This window comes from Leptopilina boulardi, unplaced genomic scaffold (assembly GCF_019393585.1).
Source record: "Leptopilina boulardi isolate dan_hultmark-lab unplaced genomic scaffold, ZJU_Lbou_2.1 LbouV2_278, whole genome shotgun sequence".
NCBI classification, from domain to species: domain Eukaryota; kingdom Metazoa; phylum Arthropoda; class Insecta; order Hymenoptera; family Figitidae; genus Leptopilina; species Leptopilina boulardi.
This window is the reverse complement of record NW_026137838.1, coordinates 6,321,703-6,339,111: the sequence shown is the minus strand read 5'-3', so window position 1 is coordinate 6,339,111 and position 17,409 is coordinate 6,321,703. Positions and strand designations below refer to the sequence as shown.

Below are 17,409 nucleotides of genomic sequence, written 5' to 3'. Positions count from 1 at the left end.
AAAAAAAATTAATTAAAAAAAAAAAACAAAAATCAAGAGAAATAAATAATTTTTTTTTTTAATCTAAAGAATATTTTTTTTTTCTCTCAATTTAAGATTTTGATTTAATTTTACAAAACTTAGTTGATTAAGGGGAAATTTTATAATTAAATTTAAAAAAAAAAATGATCATTTATGTGTTTATAAAAACAAAACATTTAATATTGTTTTTTTTTTTAAATTTAAAATTTAGAAAAGCGCGCGAAATTTTTTTACAACGCATGCGCTTTAAAATACGCGCCGTTTTTTAAACAAAAATTCAAATTTTTTATAACGATAGTCATTTTTTTTATTAAAAATACCAAAATGTCAAAATATTTACGACAAATATAAACAATAAGTACCTTATTTTTTCATTAATGACGATTTTCGAAAATTTTTATTTACCATTAAATTGGTATATTTATATGGTACTTGATGTATTCACAAATATTATATTTTCTTATTATTATATTTCTTAATTATTTTTCAATAATAAATGGAATTTCAATTAAAAATGAAAAAATTAGTGCTCGTGTAAAAAGAGAAAAATTTGATAAAAATAATAATGATGAAAAATTACAAGCAAATTATCTTGAAGATCTTGCTGCATCATTTCCAAAAAGTGAACACGAATTAGATGAGAAAAATTCAGTTTATTCAATTACATCTGAGAAAATTGAAGATGATAAAGTTTTTAAAAGATCATCAATTTCTAATAATGAAAAAAAATTGATACAATCTTGTCACATGAAAGTTAATAGAAATTTGGAAAATCCTCGAATATATCAAATAAATTCAAATTTGAATGATAATCAAAAAAGAAGACATAATAATAATAATAATCATTATCGATCAAGGAATGCGAAGATTTGTAATAAATTGTAAGCAAATTCTAAAAAAAAAAAAAATTTATCAGGTTTTTTTCATGAAAAAATGTTCCATTATAATTAATTAATAGATTTATAATTATAATTAATTAATAGATATTCAGAACTTATGCAATCGGAGCAGAAGCGAGAAGGGAATTTAAAAAATAAAACACTAACGAGAGATAAAAGACGAATGAAAAAATCTGAGAAAAAACATACAAAAAAAACCAAAAAGAATACAAAAAAGCATAACAAAAATCATCATAAGAAAAAAAATAAAAAAAATAGGAATGTAAAGCATTAACAATGAAAAAAATTAATTAAACTGTAAAATCAACATTTCTTCTTTATTAATATAACTATTTTAAAAAATATTTTACTTACGTCTTTTAACGCGAAACATTATATCATAATTTTTAAATTCCTCTTTATTAAAAAAATTAGTTTGTATATTTTAAAAATTATTCCATTAACACCATTTTTGTGTTTCATTCATATATTTATTCACTTTTAAAAACCTAATTATTTCTAATTGGAATTAATTGAATGAAAAGTTAAATTGTTAATTATCAGGTAATTAATTCTTCATCATGCTCCTGAAATCAGGCAACCCGTGATGTTTCAGTGCAAGAAAATTGCAATTACATTAAGTTCAAAAAATACTAATTCAATGTTACATAAATAAATATTGATTAATTTACTGTTTAATAATATTCAAATTATTCTTCAAGTTGTATTTTAATCATATTAATATATTAGTAACAGAAAAACAATATTTTTTAATTGTTAACACTTTTTTTTTGCGTAAAACCGTGATTTTGAAGGTTAAGTTTAAAAAATTTGCTAAATTTCAAATTTTGACTAAAAGATTATCCATACATTTGAATGATACACGAAATAAAGGATATGTAACTGCTCTTGAACGAAAGCTTAGAAGTTGAATTTCTTTATTGCCACTTAAAAAGAAAACGACTTTCATAAATAACACTTTCCCCCTTTCCACAAACATTTCTCCAATGTTTCACTAAAATGCCGTTGGTATTTGCAGAGCGACGCGGCGCTGTAGTCGCCGACTTGAGAAGTCGGTGGTATTGTCATTGTTTTCTTTAGTTTTTTTTCCCCCCTTTGTTTATCTTCAATTAAAGTTCTATTCTGTTATCTTTAAATAAATTCAGTGATATTTCTCAATTATAATGGAAATTCTATGAAGATTGAAATTTTTTTTAGTGCAATTAAATCGAGTAACATCCTGTGCATTATTCCAAAATGGCCGCATCCTTTTTGGTTGGTCCTTATGTTATGTGCAAAAGTATTCGAGAAAATAAAATAATTTACCTTATTATTAGTGATATTTAAAGAAACGTACCTTAATGTATCTATAATAAGTGTGTTTTTTTTTATCGTGTGAACGCGTTTAATAAAACATAACCATGTCGGTAAATATGCAGCATAATAGACGAAAGAAAAAGCGAGTTAATTATGGTGTAAGGGCGGTGGAATTATCTCGTGGTGCAAAGGGTTTTGGATTTACAATATCGGGTCAACAACCATCAATTCTTAGTTGTATTGTACAAGGTAGTCCTGCTGAAATTGCAGGACTACGAGCTGGTGATTATCTAGTCGCTGTGAATGGACATAATGTGAGTAAAGCACCACACGACGATGTTGTCAAATTAATTGGCAATTCTAAAGGTATTCTGAGACTTGAAATTGCTGAGAATTATTATTCAGACTCATCGGATGAAGAAGGTTTAGCGACAGTGAGATCGAAAAAATATTCACACAAAATTCGTTCCAATAATGTTGGTACAATTCAACCATTGTATAGAATTGCAAATGTTGTTCGTGATTTGCAAACTGGAGCAATGTTCAGTGGACGAAGTGTACATCCAAATAAAATTCAATGTTCAATTCCACCACCGCCCGTTTCACATAAAAGAGATTCAGAAAAAATTGTTCATCGTACAGTTGTTGGATATTTGGGAACAATTGATATTCCTGATCAATTACATCCATCCTCAATGATGGAAGTGAGTGAAAAATCGAAAAATATGATTTTTAGGTTATGTTTTACTTTTACTATATATTGAAATAATTTATAAATACCCATTTTCTTTTTTTTTGCAGGTTTTGAAAAAATGTATAAAAAGACTAAAGGCTGAGAAAAGGACACCAACGACAGTACTTTTAACAATTCACGTTGCAAATATAAAATTAACAAATTCTGAGAATCGTGTTGTCGCCGAATATCCATCATATCGAATAATATTTTGCAATTCATTCTCAGAACAGGATAAACAGTATTTTGGAATTTTAACAAAATCCGTAAAGGATACAGATGATATTGTTTCAAATTCTTGTCATGTTTTTACAATTTACTATAAACTCACTGATCATGATGTACATTCAAGTACATGTAATGTTTTTGGTTTCACATGTACAAAAACATCGGAATTAAATGTTTGTCAAGAATTTCCCGACAGTTGTGTGAGTTTAATTGGTGCAATTCAAACATTATATATTTCTGACACTGTTGATCCTGATGCAAATCCTTATGAGAGTCGTCGTCATCAGGAGACAGCATCACCACAGCCAAGTAATATTAGTACATCGACTGCACATTCAAGTAATAGCGATTCTGGAATTGGATTTAAAGATGATTATGGAAGTCATTCGGATAGAAATATTGTTGCCGATTTTCCACAGAGGCATTGCGGACCATCGATTTCACAGAGGGTATGTTATTTTATATTTTGTCTTTTTTTTTTTATTTTTAAGATCATTTATTAGAAATTCAGAAATAAATTTCTCAAAACATTACCTTACATCATAGCAAGTAATTTTTTGTTTCTAAAATGAAAAGATTCTTTGAAATTTAAAGTTAGGTTTATTAATTTTTTGTATGTATTATTAATTAATATTTTAATTGATATAATAACAAAAAGATTTCTTTCGACACTTTTAAATGCATGTTAAATTTTTGAAATTTGTAAGAAAAGAAACGAAAATATTCCACGAGAGTAATAAATAAATTTTATATTTTTTTTTTTTAAATTCAAGCTCATTTTATTTTCTTGATAAATTGTATCTTCTTAATTGTGATTAATTAAAATTAATATTAATTGCATTAATTAATAATTTAACAGAGAATGATTTTTCATTAGAAATAATTGTTTTTTATTAGAAATTCAGATTTTTTTGATATTTCTTCATGAAAACAAGTCGTTTCTGAAATTGACAGTTTCTTTAAAATTTAAAGTTGGGTTTATTAATTTTTTGTATTATTAATTAATATTTTATTTGATATAACAAAGAAAAAAAAATTACTTTTACCACTCGCAAGTTAAATGCATCTTAAATTAAATTTTTGTTAATTTAAGAAATTATTCCACGAGAGTAATAAATAAATTTAGTTATATATTTTTTAAAATTCAAAAATCTTGTTTATTTCTTAGTAAATTGTTTTTTTATTCTTAATTGTGATTAATTAAAATTAATATTAATTACAGTAATTGATAATTTAATGGAGATTTTTTAATTACCAAATGCTAGAGAAATTATAGTGATTAAAAAAATTAAGAGACTTTGACAAAAAAAAAATTTTCTTTCATAGAGGTAATTTTCCAAAAAAATATTAACTTCCTCCCACATGAAGGGAGAAACACTAATTACCAAGGTCTTTTTTTTAAATTTCATTATGTCGAAAAGTTCCACAATTTTAAATTAATTTATTCAAATAGTTTAGTTACAATTATAAAATTTTTATTTACTTTATTAATAAAAATAGCTAAAAAAAATTCTTTCTTTTAAATAAATTATTTAAAAATTAAAAATAATAAATGAAAAATTTCATTTTTTTAGTCGGGAGTTGTGCCACTTTCGGTAATGAATAATGATACACTATCAGGATCAAGATTAGGAGTACGAGCAACAACCGATCAAAGATGGAATGACCTGTCTCGTGTAAATCGTTCACGTGACTCTGATTTTTCATTTGATCCAAGTGCAATGGACTTTCGTAAAAAATCCGATGACAATAATTGTTATTCGTTGGCAATGTCGCATAGCACAATTAGCGCACGTTCCGAGGGTCAAAGCGTGCTATTGAGAAGTGGAGGGGAATCCACCACCTGCCCGGGACCATCTGCTTCGATGCTTGTGCAGCAGCAGCAACAGCAGCAGGGGTTGGGAAGTTCGTCAGTTGGATCATTGGCTTCTGTTTGTGGAAGTACATCGACAATGTATCACGATTTTGAGGAAGCAATGGAAATTGCAAAAAATCATACAATGCAGTGCGATGAAATGACGGAGGATTTAAGTTTGTGCAATAAACTTAGTCCAAAAGTTTATGCAGTTTCAAAATCATTTGTTCATAGTATGGAGGATTTAAAACCTGGCGATGATTATTCAACGACATTTATGCATTCATTCCCAAGTAAAAACGATAAAACAAGACCGTGGTGTAGTCTTCAGGAAATAAGAAAGGTCGAGGATTGTACCAGTCGTAATTGTATGGTATGTGATGTTTTCATTGCTTTTTAATAGTTTTATGGAAGAAAATGAGCAGTAAGTTTTCTTTGTCTTCTTTTTTTTCTTGGAAATTAATATTTAACATGAGTAAAATTATTACACGCACTGTTATGAGATTTTATAAATGTTTTATGATTTTGGAATTTTTTATAAAAATATTATAGCAAAAGAAGAAGAGTGAAAACTTACAGTTCAAAAGCTATTTTACATAATAATAAAATTATAATTTTATTTACTAATATTGAATTATAAATTTTAATTATTTATAATATATAAATTGATAATTTAAAAATTTAAGTGATAGGCGAATTTTTTTTTTTTTTTTTTTGTCACTTGCGGTAAATTATGAAATAACAGGAAAAATTACGGGTTTGGTTATTAGTTACGCCACTGTTTTGCTACTCGGGGGTAAAACAGGATCAACATCCTGGTCTCAATAATGTGTACCTCCATTGTATTCTAAAAATGTGTTCAGAATATGAAACATTCATGAGACAGGAAGTAAATGATCTAAAAGATGTAGTCATTGATGCATCTTTATGGTCCTAACGAAAAAATTTTAATTTAAAATTTGTTATTTTACATAATTTTATTCTATAATATAGAATTTATTTCTTTGAAAAATTTTTATTATTCACATTTTTTTACGTAAAAAAAGTTAAAAATAATTTTTTTTTGCTTAACATTTTTTTTTAATTTTTTTAAAAAATGCAATTATTTAAATGAGATTTCATCCGAGGACTCATTTAATATTATTTATGTAACTGACACACTGATTCAGTACTACAAGTTTTTAATCATCGTATACGCACGATATTGTGCAATTAATGCAAGTGACTATAATAAAACAAGTCTTATGAAGCTGCAAGAATTGTCACGAGAGAAAATTCATTGAAAAATAATAATAATAATGATGATGATTATATGAAAACAGGTAAAAACACTCGATGCTTGGTTTCCGTTTCTCTTCGTTTACTCGTTATTGAGGACGCGTCATCATTTCCTGCCTAGAATATGGCTTAAGTCGAGGAAAGGGGAAAGAGTCAGAGAGATATATAGAGAGAGAGAGGAAAAAAAGATGATTCAAATAAAAAAAAAGAGAAAAAAATGAATTCTTAATGCTCTTTAACACAATACCTTTTCTATAGGATTTGTAATGCTTGCATGGAACTCAGACAAGCGTTAATCATTGGCGCAGAATATAATCTTGAATCTTTTCTTTTCTTTTAGAAGATTTTTAAAAATTATTAATTTAGAATTTTATTTATAAAAAATAATTTCTTGAAATATGAAATATAAAAAATATTTTTTTTACCATAATTGTAAATGTATGCCTCTAAAGGTAGGAAATTCTATATAGATAATCTAGATTTACGGTTTTGCCTCTTATCTTTTCTCTCTTTTTAAGGAGAAATGAAATCATAGGCGTAGTAATTACCTTCTTTACATGAAAGGAATGTCCCACGTGTTTTTCAATTATTACTTACAACTTTCTTAATTTTCTTTTTTAATTGTAGTTTCTTCGTTTTTTTAAACCAATTTCCAATTGATTTTTACTGATTCAACTCCAGACTTGTTGACGTCCACGATTTTCCAATAAGATCGAAAAAATTGAGTTTTGCTTCTTTAAATTAAAAAAAATAATTTTTTTTTGAAATCCAGGATTTGAAATTTAGTTTTCTAATCAATAGAAATTTGGTTTATTGATAATTTACATTGCTTACAGTTTGGATAATTTATTGCTTGGATAGTTTATAGTTTAGATCGACAATAATTTAAATCAATAGATATTTTTAGAATATAGTCTAGATTAATAGAGATTTGAATTGTTTAAAATTTCAATTATTTTACAGTTTTGGATTATTTATAATTTCCAATGTGGAAATTTGCATTGTTTGCAATTTTTATTGTTTATAGTTTAGATCATTTATGATTTGGATCGTCAATAATAATTCGTATGGAAATTTTGATCGATTATTAAAAAATTTTTATCGTTTCTATTTTTTTAGATGATCGCTTGGACTGTTTAAACTTTAGATCATTCACAGTTTGGATCAATAGAAATTTGGATCGTTTAAACATACAATTGTTTATAGTTTGGATTTTTCAAAGTTTTGGATTATTGATAATTTTTATCAATGAATATTTCGATTATAGTTTGGATTTAGTTTCTAATCATTTATAATTTAGATCGTTTAATTTTTTTAACGACAATAGTTTAGATCAATGGAATTTAATTGTTTGTAATTTTTTTTTTTTGATTGAATTTGATTTAGAAATTAAAAAAGGGAATTTAATTTTCAAATCCATTTTCTCAATTTTTATGAAAATTATTAATTTGTTTCAGTGAATTAAGAATTTTTTTCAGTGAAATCATATGCGCGAGATAAATTGTTTCTTTTTGAAGATGAAGTGAATACTACGCCATTGGCTCATGACACAGTAGGTACGTTGAATTCCCCTTTCCCCGTGAAGGGAAGTAGAGCTCCAACTTCAACTCTTGAGAGCATCGAGAAGGCGCGGCAGAGAAACTCCTGGTAGTAATATCGCGAGTACATCAGGCGTATGTTGTGTGTCTCATTTTATATAGAATATATATATATATATAGAGGGGAATTGGTCCAGCAGTGAGTGGCGAGAGTGCATGGCTGTCAACGGTGTGCAACCCTTTTTGAGACGTGCTTGTCAGTGTTTGTCAGCAGTAATATCATGTACAAACGAGGACAGTATTGGGCGGAGTCCCCTGTTAATCAAGCAGGAAAACGAAGTTATTGAGGTGCTCTTATCTATACTTTTATTCTACGATCCCCCCGCATATAAAGAGAGCGTCATCATTCTAAAGAGATGACAATGATTTTTTTTCTCTCAATGAATTAAAAAAAAAAAGAAAATAAAAACGACTCGCGAGATTTTTTTGTGAATGAAACACGAGTGACTGAGATCGCGCTGCTTGTTGATGTTCAGAGCGAGTTCGCTCAAGTTAATTAAATGGGATTACAAGACTGCAACGAGAGACCGGAACATGGAACGTTCATCGGTAAGGTAAAACACTATGGAACGATGCACGGTCATGTGGTCCAGATAGCAAATAATTTTCCTTGGGGGATCCTATAGTTAATTCCAGTACATTTCCCATCTGTAGAAATTTCCTACAAGAATTCCTTTTTCTTTTTTTTTTGCATTTTATAACTATTATATAAAAATTTTTGTTTTATTTTCTTTTATATTTATTCATAGAAGAAGGAGACAAAAATTAAATTATTACAAGAATCGAATTTGATAATTTTTAATTCAAGATTTGTTTCTCTTATTCATGGGTATTTTTTTCATTCCCTTTTTTTTTTTTTTGATCGACGTGGTCAGGCCAATTTGGAGCTAATTGAAGTGGGAAGCTTCTTCGAATCGCATCGACAGATTCGGAGAAGAGAGAACATCTTTTTATTTGATTCTTATTATTATTATTATTGATGTTGTTGCTTCTGGACATATAAAATTCGAGGGTATGCGCCCGAGACTCGCAGAGCTCTCCTTTCTAAATTAATTTTTTGTGAGGCGTATATTGTCACGTCCACAGATTCATTAACGCTCATCACGTTCAAAAGACTTGGCCATATATATATATACAACATTCTGACGTTGCACACTGGAATGTCGGCAAAGTAATTTGTTACAGAAATACTGTTGTAATTAACTTAAGACACACGATTATTTAATACAAGGACTTGACTTATTCCCTGTATAAAATTATCCGTTTTCATGGAAACGATTTCTCATCTATTGAGAAGTTTTCGTTCTAATTATTTAATTAAGGCTTTATAATCTGACATTCAATGTACGTATTTATTTCTTAATTGAAACTACTCGATTTGAACGGTAAAAAGTTTCTCATTTGTGGAAAATAAGTTTTTAGTTATTTTTAATTGAAAATACTATTTAGTAGTTATTGCTTTATTGAGGAAATTTGTTTTTTTGCTTAAATTTTTAAAATTAATAATTTATTATTATAATTTTGAAAAATGTGTAATTTTTGATTTTTTAGAAAAATAATTCTTAAATTTGTCCTTTTTTTTGTTGCAGCATGGAAGTACAGAATCTTGTGACAAAACTGCCAATTGTAATGTACATTCGTGGGCTTCCGGTTTCGAAAAACTATTAGGAGATCCGAAAGGATTGCAAACTTTCGCTGTAAGTATACTGGTTTGTCAATAAACTTTTACGATTTGTTGCGCATTCAAATACGCATCACGGTTGATTTTACAGTTCTCACAATATTCTATTTTCTACAAAGAAAATATGAATAATTCAAAACTAAATTTAAAAAAAAAATACTTTTATTTAAATTCATTATTTAAATGTCACTATAAATTAGTCAACGATTTTTTTATTATTATTGTTAAAAAAAAGTTTTTTAAAAAATAAAAAAAAGAATTTCATTTATTTAATTTCAATTTACTTTTAATTTAATTTAATTTTTAATCGTAAAATAATTTTTTGCTTTCAGTTGATAACTAAATTTTTTTTTTCTCTCTTTTACAGGAATTTTTGAAGAAAGAATTTAGTCATGAAAATATTTACTTTTGGGCAGCATGCGAAAGATATACGGATACTGAAGACCTCGCGAGTCGACGAAGATTAGCTCGGCAAATATATCAGCGTCATTTATCAGCAACCGCTGCAGAACCTGTTAATGTTGACAGTCATGCAGCTGGACAAATCACTCAAGAACTCCTTAATTCAGCTCCTGCTGATCTCTTCATGCAGGTATGTTATTACATTCAATTGATCTCAATTTACCTTCATTTCTTTTTTTTAAAGATATTTCCTGAATTAAATTCCGCGAGAAATTAAATTGATCTCGCATCATTTTCGAAGAAAGTTATTATTTTCGTTAGTTTATAAAATATTTTAGTAATTTATTTTATTATTTAATTTCATGTTTTCAGGCACAAAAGCAAGTATTCAATCTAATGAAATTCGACAGTTATCCAAGATTTTTGAGATCGGATTTATATCGTCGATGTTTGGAAACGGGAAACAGTGTTATTGGTACTGAAGATCGGGATTTAAGTTTAACGAGTTCTCCGAGTGTGAAACTAAAGAAAAGTCATTCCGACGCTGAAGATCGTTGTCGGAAATCGATTCTCCCTTGGCATAGAAAAAATAGGTATGCTTTAAATTCACAATTAATTTGAAAAAGAAATATTTTTAATTTCATTTAATATTTGTTTTTAATTTATATTTTAAGTGAAATAATTTTTAATACTATGATGTTAATTTGAAAAATTTATTAAATTTTTGTCGTTTATAAAATAAAAATAGTAAAGTATTTGGAATTTTTTATTTTAGATCAAAGTCGAAGGACCGAGGAGAGTCAGAGTATGTTCAGACCCCTAGTCGTAGTGAGACTATATACAAGAGTTTTACAACTATTAAAAGGGAAGCGGAGGGTAATAACAATGAGGACAGTATATCTATATCCAGCAGTAGATCGTCATTAGCGTCATGGGATCTGGCATTGAGGCAATCGTTTAACAAGCATGTAAGCCCTTATACAATGATCATTCATCCTCGCTTTTATTGACGCGACACTCGATTAATTTTTATTTATTTATTTTCATCATAATCACAATTTTCTCCATGTAATTTAAAAATTCGAGTTTTTTATTTGAAGAACCATTTAATTGAACTATGCTGAATTATTGAATGTTTTAACATCAAAAGAGTATTTAAAATTAGCAATGATAAAATTATTATTTTTAATTAATTGATGGTTTTTAAGATAATTTTAAAAACTGTTAGTATTTATTAAAAATTATGAATTAGTTTAAAATTAGATGTCAGTGAATTTAATTACAAATGATAATTATTTTATAAATAGTATTATAAAATTAATATTACATTCAAGCAAGAGTTAAAATTATCTATATTTGCAAATAATGATATGATTGAAAATTTAAATAGTGATATTTTATTTCATTATAGTGATTATTTTTAATCAAAAATACTTTTAATGAATGAATAATTTAAATAATGAATCTCTTTTTGTTTTTTAAAACAACGTTTTATGAATGTTTTTGTCATCATATTATTATCTCAGCGGAAGTTCTGGATATGTTTTGCTTATCAACAGATGTTTGTTTTCTGATAATTTCGTACTTCTGGTTCTGGTTACTTTTAACTTTATTCAAAAAAGTAGAAAATTTGTTTTTAACTAATTATTATTATTAAAATTCGATTTTTTCAATTTTAGAAAAATTTAAAAGTGTCAATATTATATTTTTGTTATTTAAAAAATCGAGTGTCTCGTGAATAAGAGTTTTTCAAGTTTTTCCATTTTCATAAATTCGTGAATGATGAATGCTGAAAGTGTATAAAAACATTGAAAGAAATTGGGAAAAATTAATTATAAATTAAATTTGAAAAAAATTATTTTGAAACCTTTCTAAAATTAAAAGTTTTAATTGAATTGAAATTCTGATATTCGATTTTGTATGTAAATATTGTAGTCTGTGTCGTCCTATGAAGGGCATTCGAACGAAACAAAAGAGATACACACGAAATGTACTGGTTTGTGCCGAGTAATATTACCCGATGGTTCCACAACTGTTGTGCCTACTTGCCAAACGGAGACGATTAAAGAAGTAGTTACTCGTTTACTCGATAAGCGAGCACTACGATTTTCTAACTATGACGTACTTGTACTTGTCACAGATGAGGTTAGTGTCACTTTCTGTACATCTGGTGCAAGCTGTTAAAAAAAAAAAAAAAAAAAATCTGTGACTAATTTTGCAACAATGGCCACTTATTATTTAAATCGAAAATTTGTATTTAATAACAATTTTTTTTTCAAATATCGGCACGCTTCAAAAATTATCGAATTTAGTACACCGCATTTTGCATTTCAAATTCAAAGAAATGTGCATGACTGTCACACCACTCGACTAACAATAAGAATTATTATTATTTCATAAGGTGCAATTTGAAATAAACGTGAAAAAAAAGGTTTTTTTTGCGTCCACTTAAATAAAATTGTAGATGGGAATAGAAATTAATATTAATTAGAAATTATCATTGATTAGAGGGAAATTTAATATCACAAATGAAAGGTGTAATAATTTTCAAAATCTTGATGGATGCACGAGATAAAGAAAGTAGTTTTTTTTTTTTGGTGATGGGTGTATAAAATCTTATTTTCAGGACTTAACCACAGCTATTTAAAGGAATAATGGCTTTTGCTTTAAAATATGCTTTAAATGAAAAAAATAAACAAAAATATATAATGTGAAAATGTGATTTTAATTTTTAAAAATTTGTTTCTTTTTTCAGATAATTAATCTGAAGTACCCGTCAACGGTATTATCGGGGCAAGAAGTTGAAGTGGTACCATCGAAAGTATTAAAAGTCGATTTACCATCACGAAGAATAATAACGGTTGTTGCTCATAAAGGTCGAACATTAAGAGAAGTATTGAGACCTCTTCTTAATAAATATGGTTTCAAATTGGAATTGATAACAATCTGGGGCGAGGGACATCCACTTTCGGCAGACACACCTGCAATAAATGCACCTACAAGACTTGTTCTCACTTCCAATAATGAAGGTAATTAAAAATCCATTTATTTAAGTAGATTATTTATTAACTAGTAAATAGTTAATTACTTTTTAATTGTGTTAAAATTTTCAATTCAATTATTGGATTTTTACAAAAGGATATTTAACATTTTTAAATATCAATTAAGAAAAAGAATAAATATATTCAATTATAATTTTCTTTGAATTTTAATTCAAAGCTTATTTTTTAAAATTTTCAATATTTTAAATATTTTTGTAGAAATAATTTAACAGTGGAGATGCGCCATAAAAATGTCATTTTGACAAATAGACAAATTTAATAAAAAAAAAAAAAACACAAAGATATTTAAAATAAATTATTTCTTTTCTGATAATTGTTCATAACTGTTTAGAGTTCAAATTTCTTTTGATTATAAGTTGTAATTATTTTATTATAATTATGTAAGTTAATTTTAAAATTGTTGTTTCAAATTTACACTTCTTTTATAATTTTTTTTTCTAGAAAATGAATTAATAGTTTTGGTTCAAACATTGCTTAAAATTAAATTTACAAAGTAAACTTGTAAAATTTTAAAAATCCAGTATCAAATATGTATTATTAAAATATTTAATATTATTTCTACAAAAATATTAAAAATATTAATTTAGTAATATAATTATATATTATATAATTTAATAATATAATTTTTTTTATAAATTAATAACAAACTATTAATTAAATAAAAATAATATAAGATTTAATTTTGTCAATTGAACAGAAAAACATGTATTAAAATATAATTAAATTTTACTCACAGATATATTCCGGGATGTTCAGCCAAAAACATCAGAAAAGGTTTCACAAGGTCAACCAACACTGGATGAAATCACAAACAAAGTCTTTGAGGAACTGCTAGTTGGAAAAAGTACAAATAAATATCAATATAGTGAAGGCTCCTGTAAGGTAAATAATTCTCTTTGATTAGTTTCACAATTTAATTAAAAATATTCACAAATTCAATAAATATCTGAAAATAAAGAAATAATAAAAACTCATATATATATATTTATATATGTTTCAAGAACAAAGTAATTCCAACGTCAAAATTATTTGTTGGCCCTGAAAAGGGCCGATTTTCAATTTATGTTTCCTCAAAGCATAATATGCTTTGATTCACAAATTGTTCTCATCCTCTGAGAACTTCCGAACGTCACTCAAAAAATTTCCCCAGCTCTCAATGAAATTGACGATGACTGGATCAAATTTTTTAGTGTCGTTGACGTCACTGCACTCCTGTTGATTTGAAGGCGGCGATTTCTTCTCCTTCCGTTGAATTCGAAGTCTTCTCCGCACTTGTAATTGAAAATTGGCGGTGAAAAGGGCAGATTGTAATAACGCCTTTTTCCTCGTATCCGATCTGATTTCCTTTCGAGATCGTTTCAGTTTTTTATTGAGAAGCTTAATCCAATCCTTGCTTCTTTTCACGATTTTTGAGCCAATGATTTTTAATTCACTGGGCTCAAATTTTGTCTCGCACTTCCTGGCCATGATGTCCTCGAATTTGCGAAAATGAATACTGAATGTGAAACTAATTTGTACCTTTTATTTATACTTCTGACACAGTCTCCCTCCTAGTCGCAAACCCATAATTAAAAACTCATTATCCCCACTTCTCATCGTCTTAATTTTGAATTAGGCGACGACAATTTGTAAAGGAAATCTGAATAATAAGTTTTCCGAAAATGCCTGAAATTTTTCACTATATTCATTTAAAAAAAATTGTTAGTGAATCTTTATGTTTTATAAAAGTGAAAAAATTCACTAAAAATTTGTTTTATCATTACTATATTATTATTTATTTAATTATTTAATTTAGATAATTTTTTTTCACACGTTCATTTTAGGATAAATTATCTAAATTAAATAATTAACAGTTGTTAACATTTTTTTTTATAGTCGGATGACCAACGATCGGATAGTTCATCGATTCTTTCAAACAAATTTTTTATGAGAGATTCATCGAGTCATGGAAAGAAAAAATCAAAATCTAAAAGCGTCAGTTCCAGTGATAAAGGATCTTGGAACGATTGTGGACACGAGGAAAATACTCGTTCTTATCCACCACTTATCGCTAAATGGAGAAATGGAGTTAAACTTCAATTGCCTAGCAAATTTGATGGCGATGGTGAGAAAATTTAATATTTCTTAATATTAAAATATTTATAATTTTTAATTCAATAAAATGTTATTGTTTTAGAGTAAATTTATTGAAATTTATTTATTTTCATTTTAGATCTATACGAAGGATTGAAAAGAGCACAAAGATCAAGACTTGAAGATCAAAGAGGGACTGAAATTAATTACGAATTGCCGGATTTTTTAAAGGTAGGAACAAATTTTTTGTTATATGAAAAATGTTGAAATTTTTTTCTGAAAAAGAAAAAAAAACAAAGGTAAATTAACTGAAATTAATTCACAGGTTTAGAATAAGTTTAGAAAATAAGTTTTATAGTTAAAAAATTTTAATATCTTAAAATAAATATAAAATTAATATTTATATTATTTATATAATATAAACACTATAAATTGAAATAGATAAAAAGTAACATAACTTTTTATAATTATTAACAAACAAAAAATACGTTAATTTATTTAACGTTCAGATTAAATTAGTGAATAATTTACTTCTCAGAACAAGGAGAATGGAAAAATTCTGGACAGCAAAAAAATGCGGAAAGTACGGGGTACATCTGTCAATTACGATGGCCACACAAAGTTTTACGATTCCTCTGAGGAAAAGCAGAACTTAACATGTCATCAGGACAATAATAAAATGCTGACAAATGGAAATACAGAATTAAGGGAATGCGGCAGCAATAGTTTCGATAATTCTGACAATTTAGATGGAACACTCGTCGATATTGACCAAACCGTAATAGTTGATAATAATAGTAGTAGCGGTAGCAATAGTAATTCACCGTCAAAATTAAATAATAATCAAAATAATATATTTGGCGCTACTTTCGCGTCTATTTCACCGTCTAAATTGTCGAAACCACCGCCACTTCCACCAAAACCAAAAAATTTACAAACAACCATTTTAAAAAGCAATTATATAATGTCTTCCAGGCCATTTCAAAGAATCGCTCAAATCAATCATGTTAATCCAATAATTGATTCTGAACAAAAAAATACAACTTAACATAATTTTTTTAGAGATAATTTGATTATTAGACTGAAATTTTATTACGTAAATGAAAAATATTTTCTAATTGCATTTTTTTTTCTTTTTTAATTAAGAATCGAATATTAACGTATGGAAAGTATTAATGACTTAAGAGTATTAACAAAGTGATATTGTATTTTTTATACAGATATTTCGACTATTTAATAACTTAAAAAAAAAAAATCAGTGCAACGTGAGAGAGAAATAATATTGTGATAGAAAAAACAAGAAATTGGCAACTATTATCACAGATTTAGAATATTTTTTTTATCACAAAAATTCGTATTCAAGCTTCGAGTTATGCCAATATATTTTAATTAACTGACGACTTGTGCCTTACATTTATTTTTTATTGGGATAATATAAATATCTAAGTTAGGGACCAACGAGAGTTATTTAATACTAACCGAATGTTATTATTCCTGGTTGTACAGGAAAAAGAAAGTAATATGTTGTGAATAATAGTGAGGAAAAATTTACTTATATATATATATTATATATATATATTTATCAACAATAATAAATTATATAAATCGCGTTTTTCAAAGACATGTTCTATTCCTTTAAAGCTCCTTAAATAATTTCTTTGAGAATGCAAGATTGAAATGAATGAATCCGTATTTTTATTATTATTTTAATAATTGACAGAACAAAATTTCGACATTTTTCATTTTATTTTTTTTTTTTAATGGCTAAAGAAAGATTTGATTAATTTTTAATTGTAATTTAATCAAAATTGTTTATGAGTTTTTATTTAAAAAATACGTTAATAAAAAAAAATTGTAGAAAGATTTATTTTCATAAAATTTCTTCAAATCTTTCTTAAGTACATTTATTTTTATAATTGGTTTTTATTATATTTGATATGAATTATTTATTTCGTTGTGCAATTGATTATTATTGAATGATAAATATCAATGGATGAGTTTTTTTTTCATTGTTGGTAATAATTTTCTTTTATTTTCAGCAATTAGTGTTTGGGAAATTTGAGAATATTATTTAAAGAATTTAATTGCTATTAGAATTTTTATAATAACAAAGTTTTTGTAAAATTTAGTGATAAATTATTTATTGATAAGACGATATTTTTCAAAAATGACAATTTAAAAAAATATTTAAATCACTTTTAGTATTTTGAAAAATATTCTTTAAGTGAATTTTTAAAAGATTTTTGCGCTTTTTGTAGCGCAAACATGACCTAAAATTTAACA

The 17,409-nt window shown here is 26.5% G+C and overlaps 1 protein-coding gene across 2 annotated transcripts; it reads left to right on the top strand.

The window, feature by feature from the left end:
* The first annotated feature begins 1,927 nt into the window (after window positions 1–1,927).
* On the top strand, window positions 1,928–16,745 carry LOC127281808 (regulator of G-protein signaling loco). Of its 2 annotated transcripts, XM_051305719.1 has the most exons (13): window positions 1,928–2,920; window positions 3,018–3,626; window positions 4,752–5,405; window positions 9,498–9,605; window positions 9,957–10,181; window positions 10,364–10,584; window positions 10,767–10,959; window positions 11,927–12,136; window positions 12,747–13,020; window positions 13,790–13,935; window positions 14,929–15,157; window positions 15,266–15,357; window positions 15,665–16,745. In XM_051305719.1, the coding sequence occupies exons 1-13, from the start codon at window positions 2,321–2,323 to the stop codon at window positions 16,172–16,174; spliced, it is 4,071 nt and encodes a 1,356-aa protein (XP_051161676.1). In that variant the 5' UTR covers window positions 1,928–2,320; the 3' UTR covers window positions 16,175–16,745. The 2 variants fall into 2 exon arrangements, with proteins under 2 accessions (XP_051161676.1, XP_051161677.1); XM_051305720.1 differs by lacking the exon at window positions 11,927–12,136.
* Window positions 16,746–17,409: the final 664 nt, after the last annotated feature.

Coding starts and splice junctions, on each gene's coding strand:
- LOC127281808 (XM_051305719.1), top strand. CDS start 2,321: ATGTCGGTAAATATGCAGCATAATAGACGAAAGAAAAAGCGAGTTAAT. Junction 2,921..3,017: donor ATCCATCCTCAATGATGGAA/GTGAGTGAAAAA, acceptor TTTTTTTTGCAG/GTTTTGAAAAAATGTATAAA. Junction 15,158..15,265: donor TAGCAAATTTGATGGCGATG/GTGAGAAAATTT, acceptor TTTTCATTTTAG/ATCTATACGAAGGATTGAAA.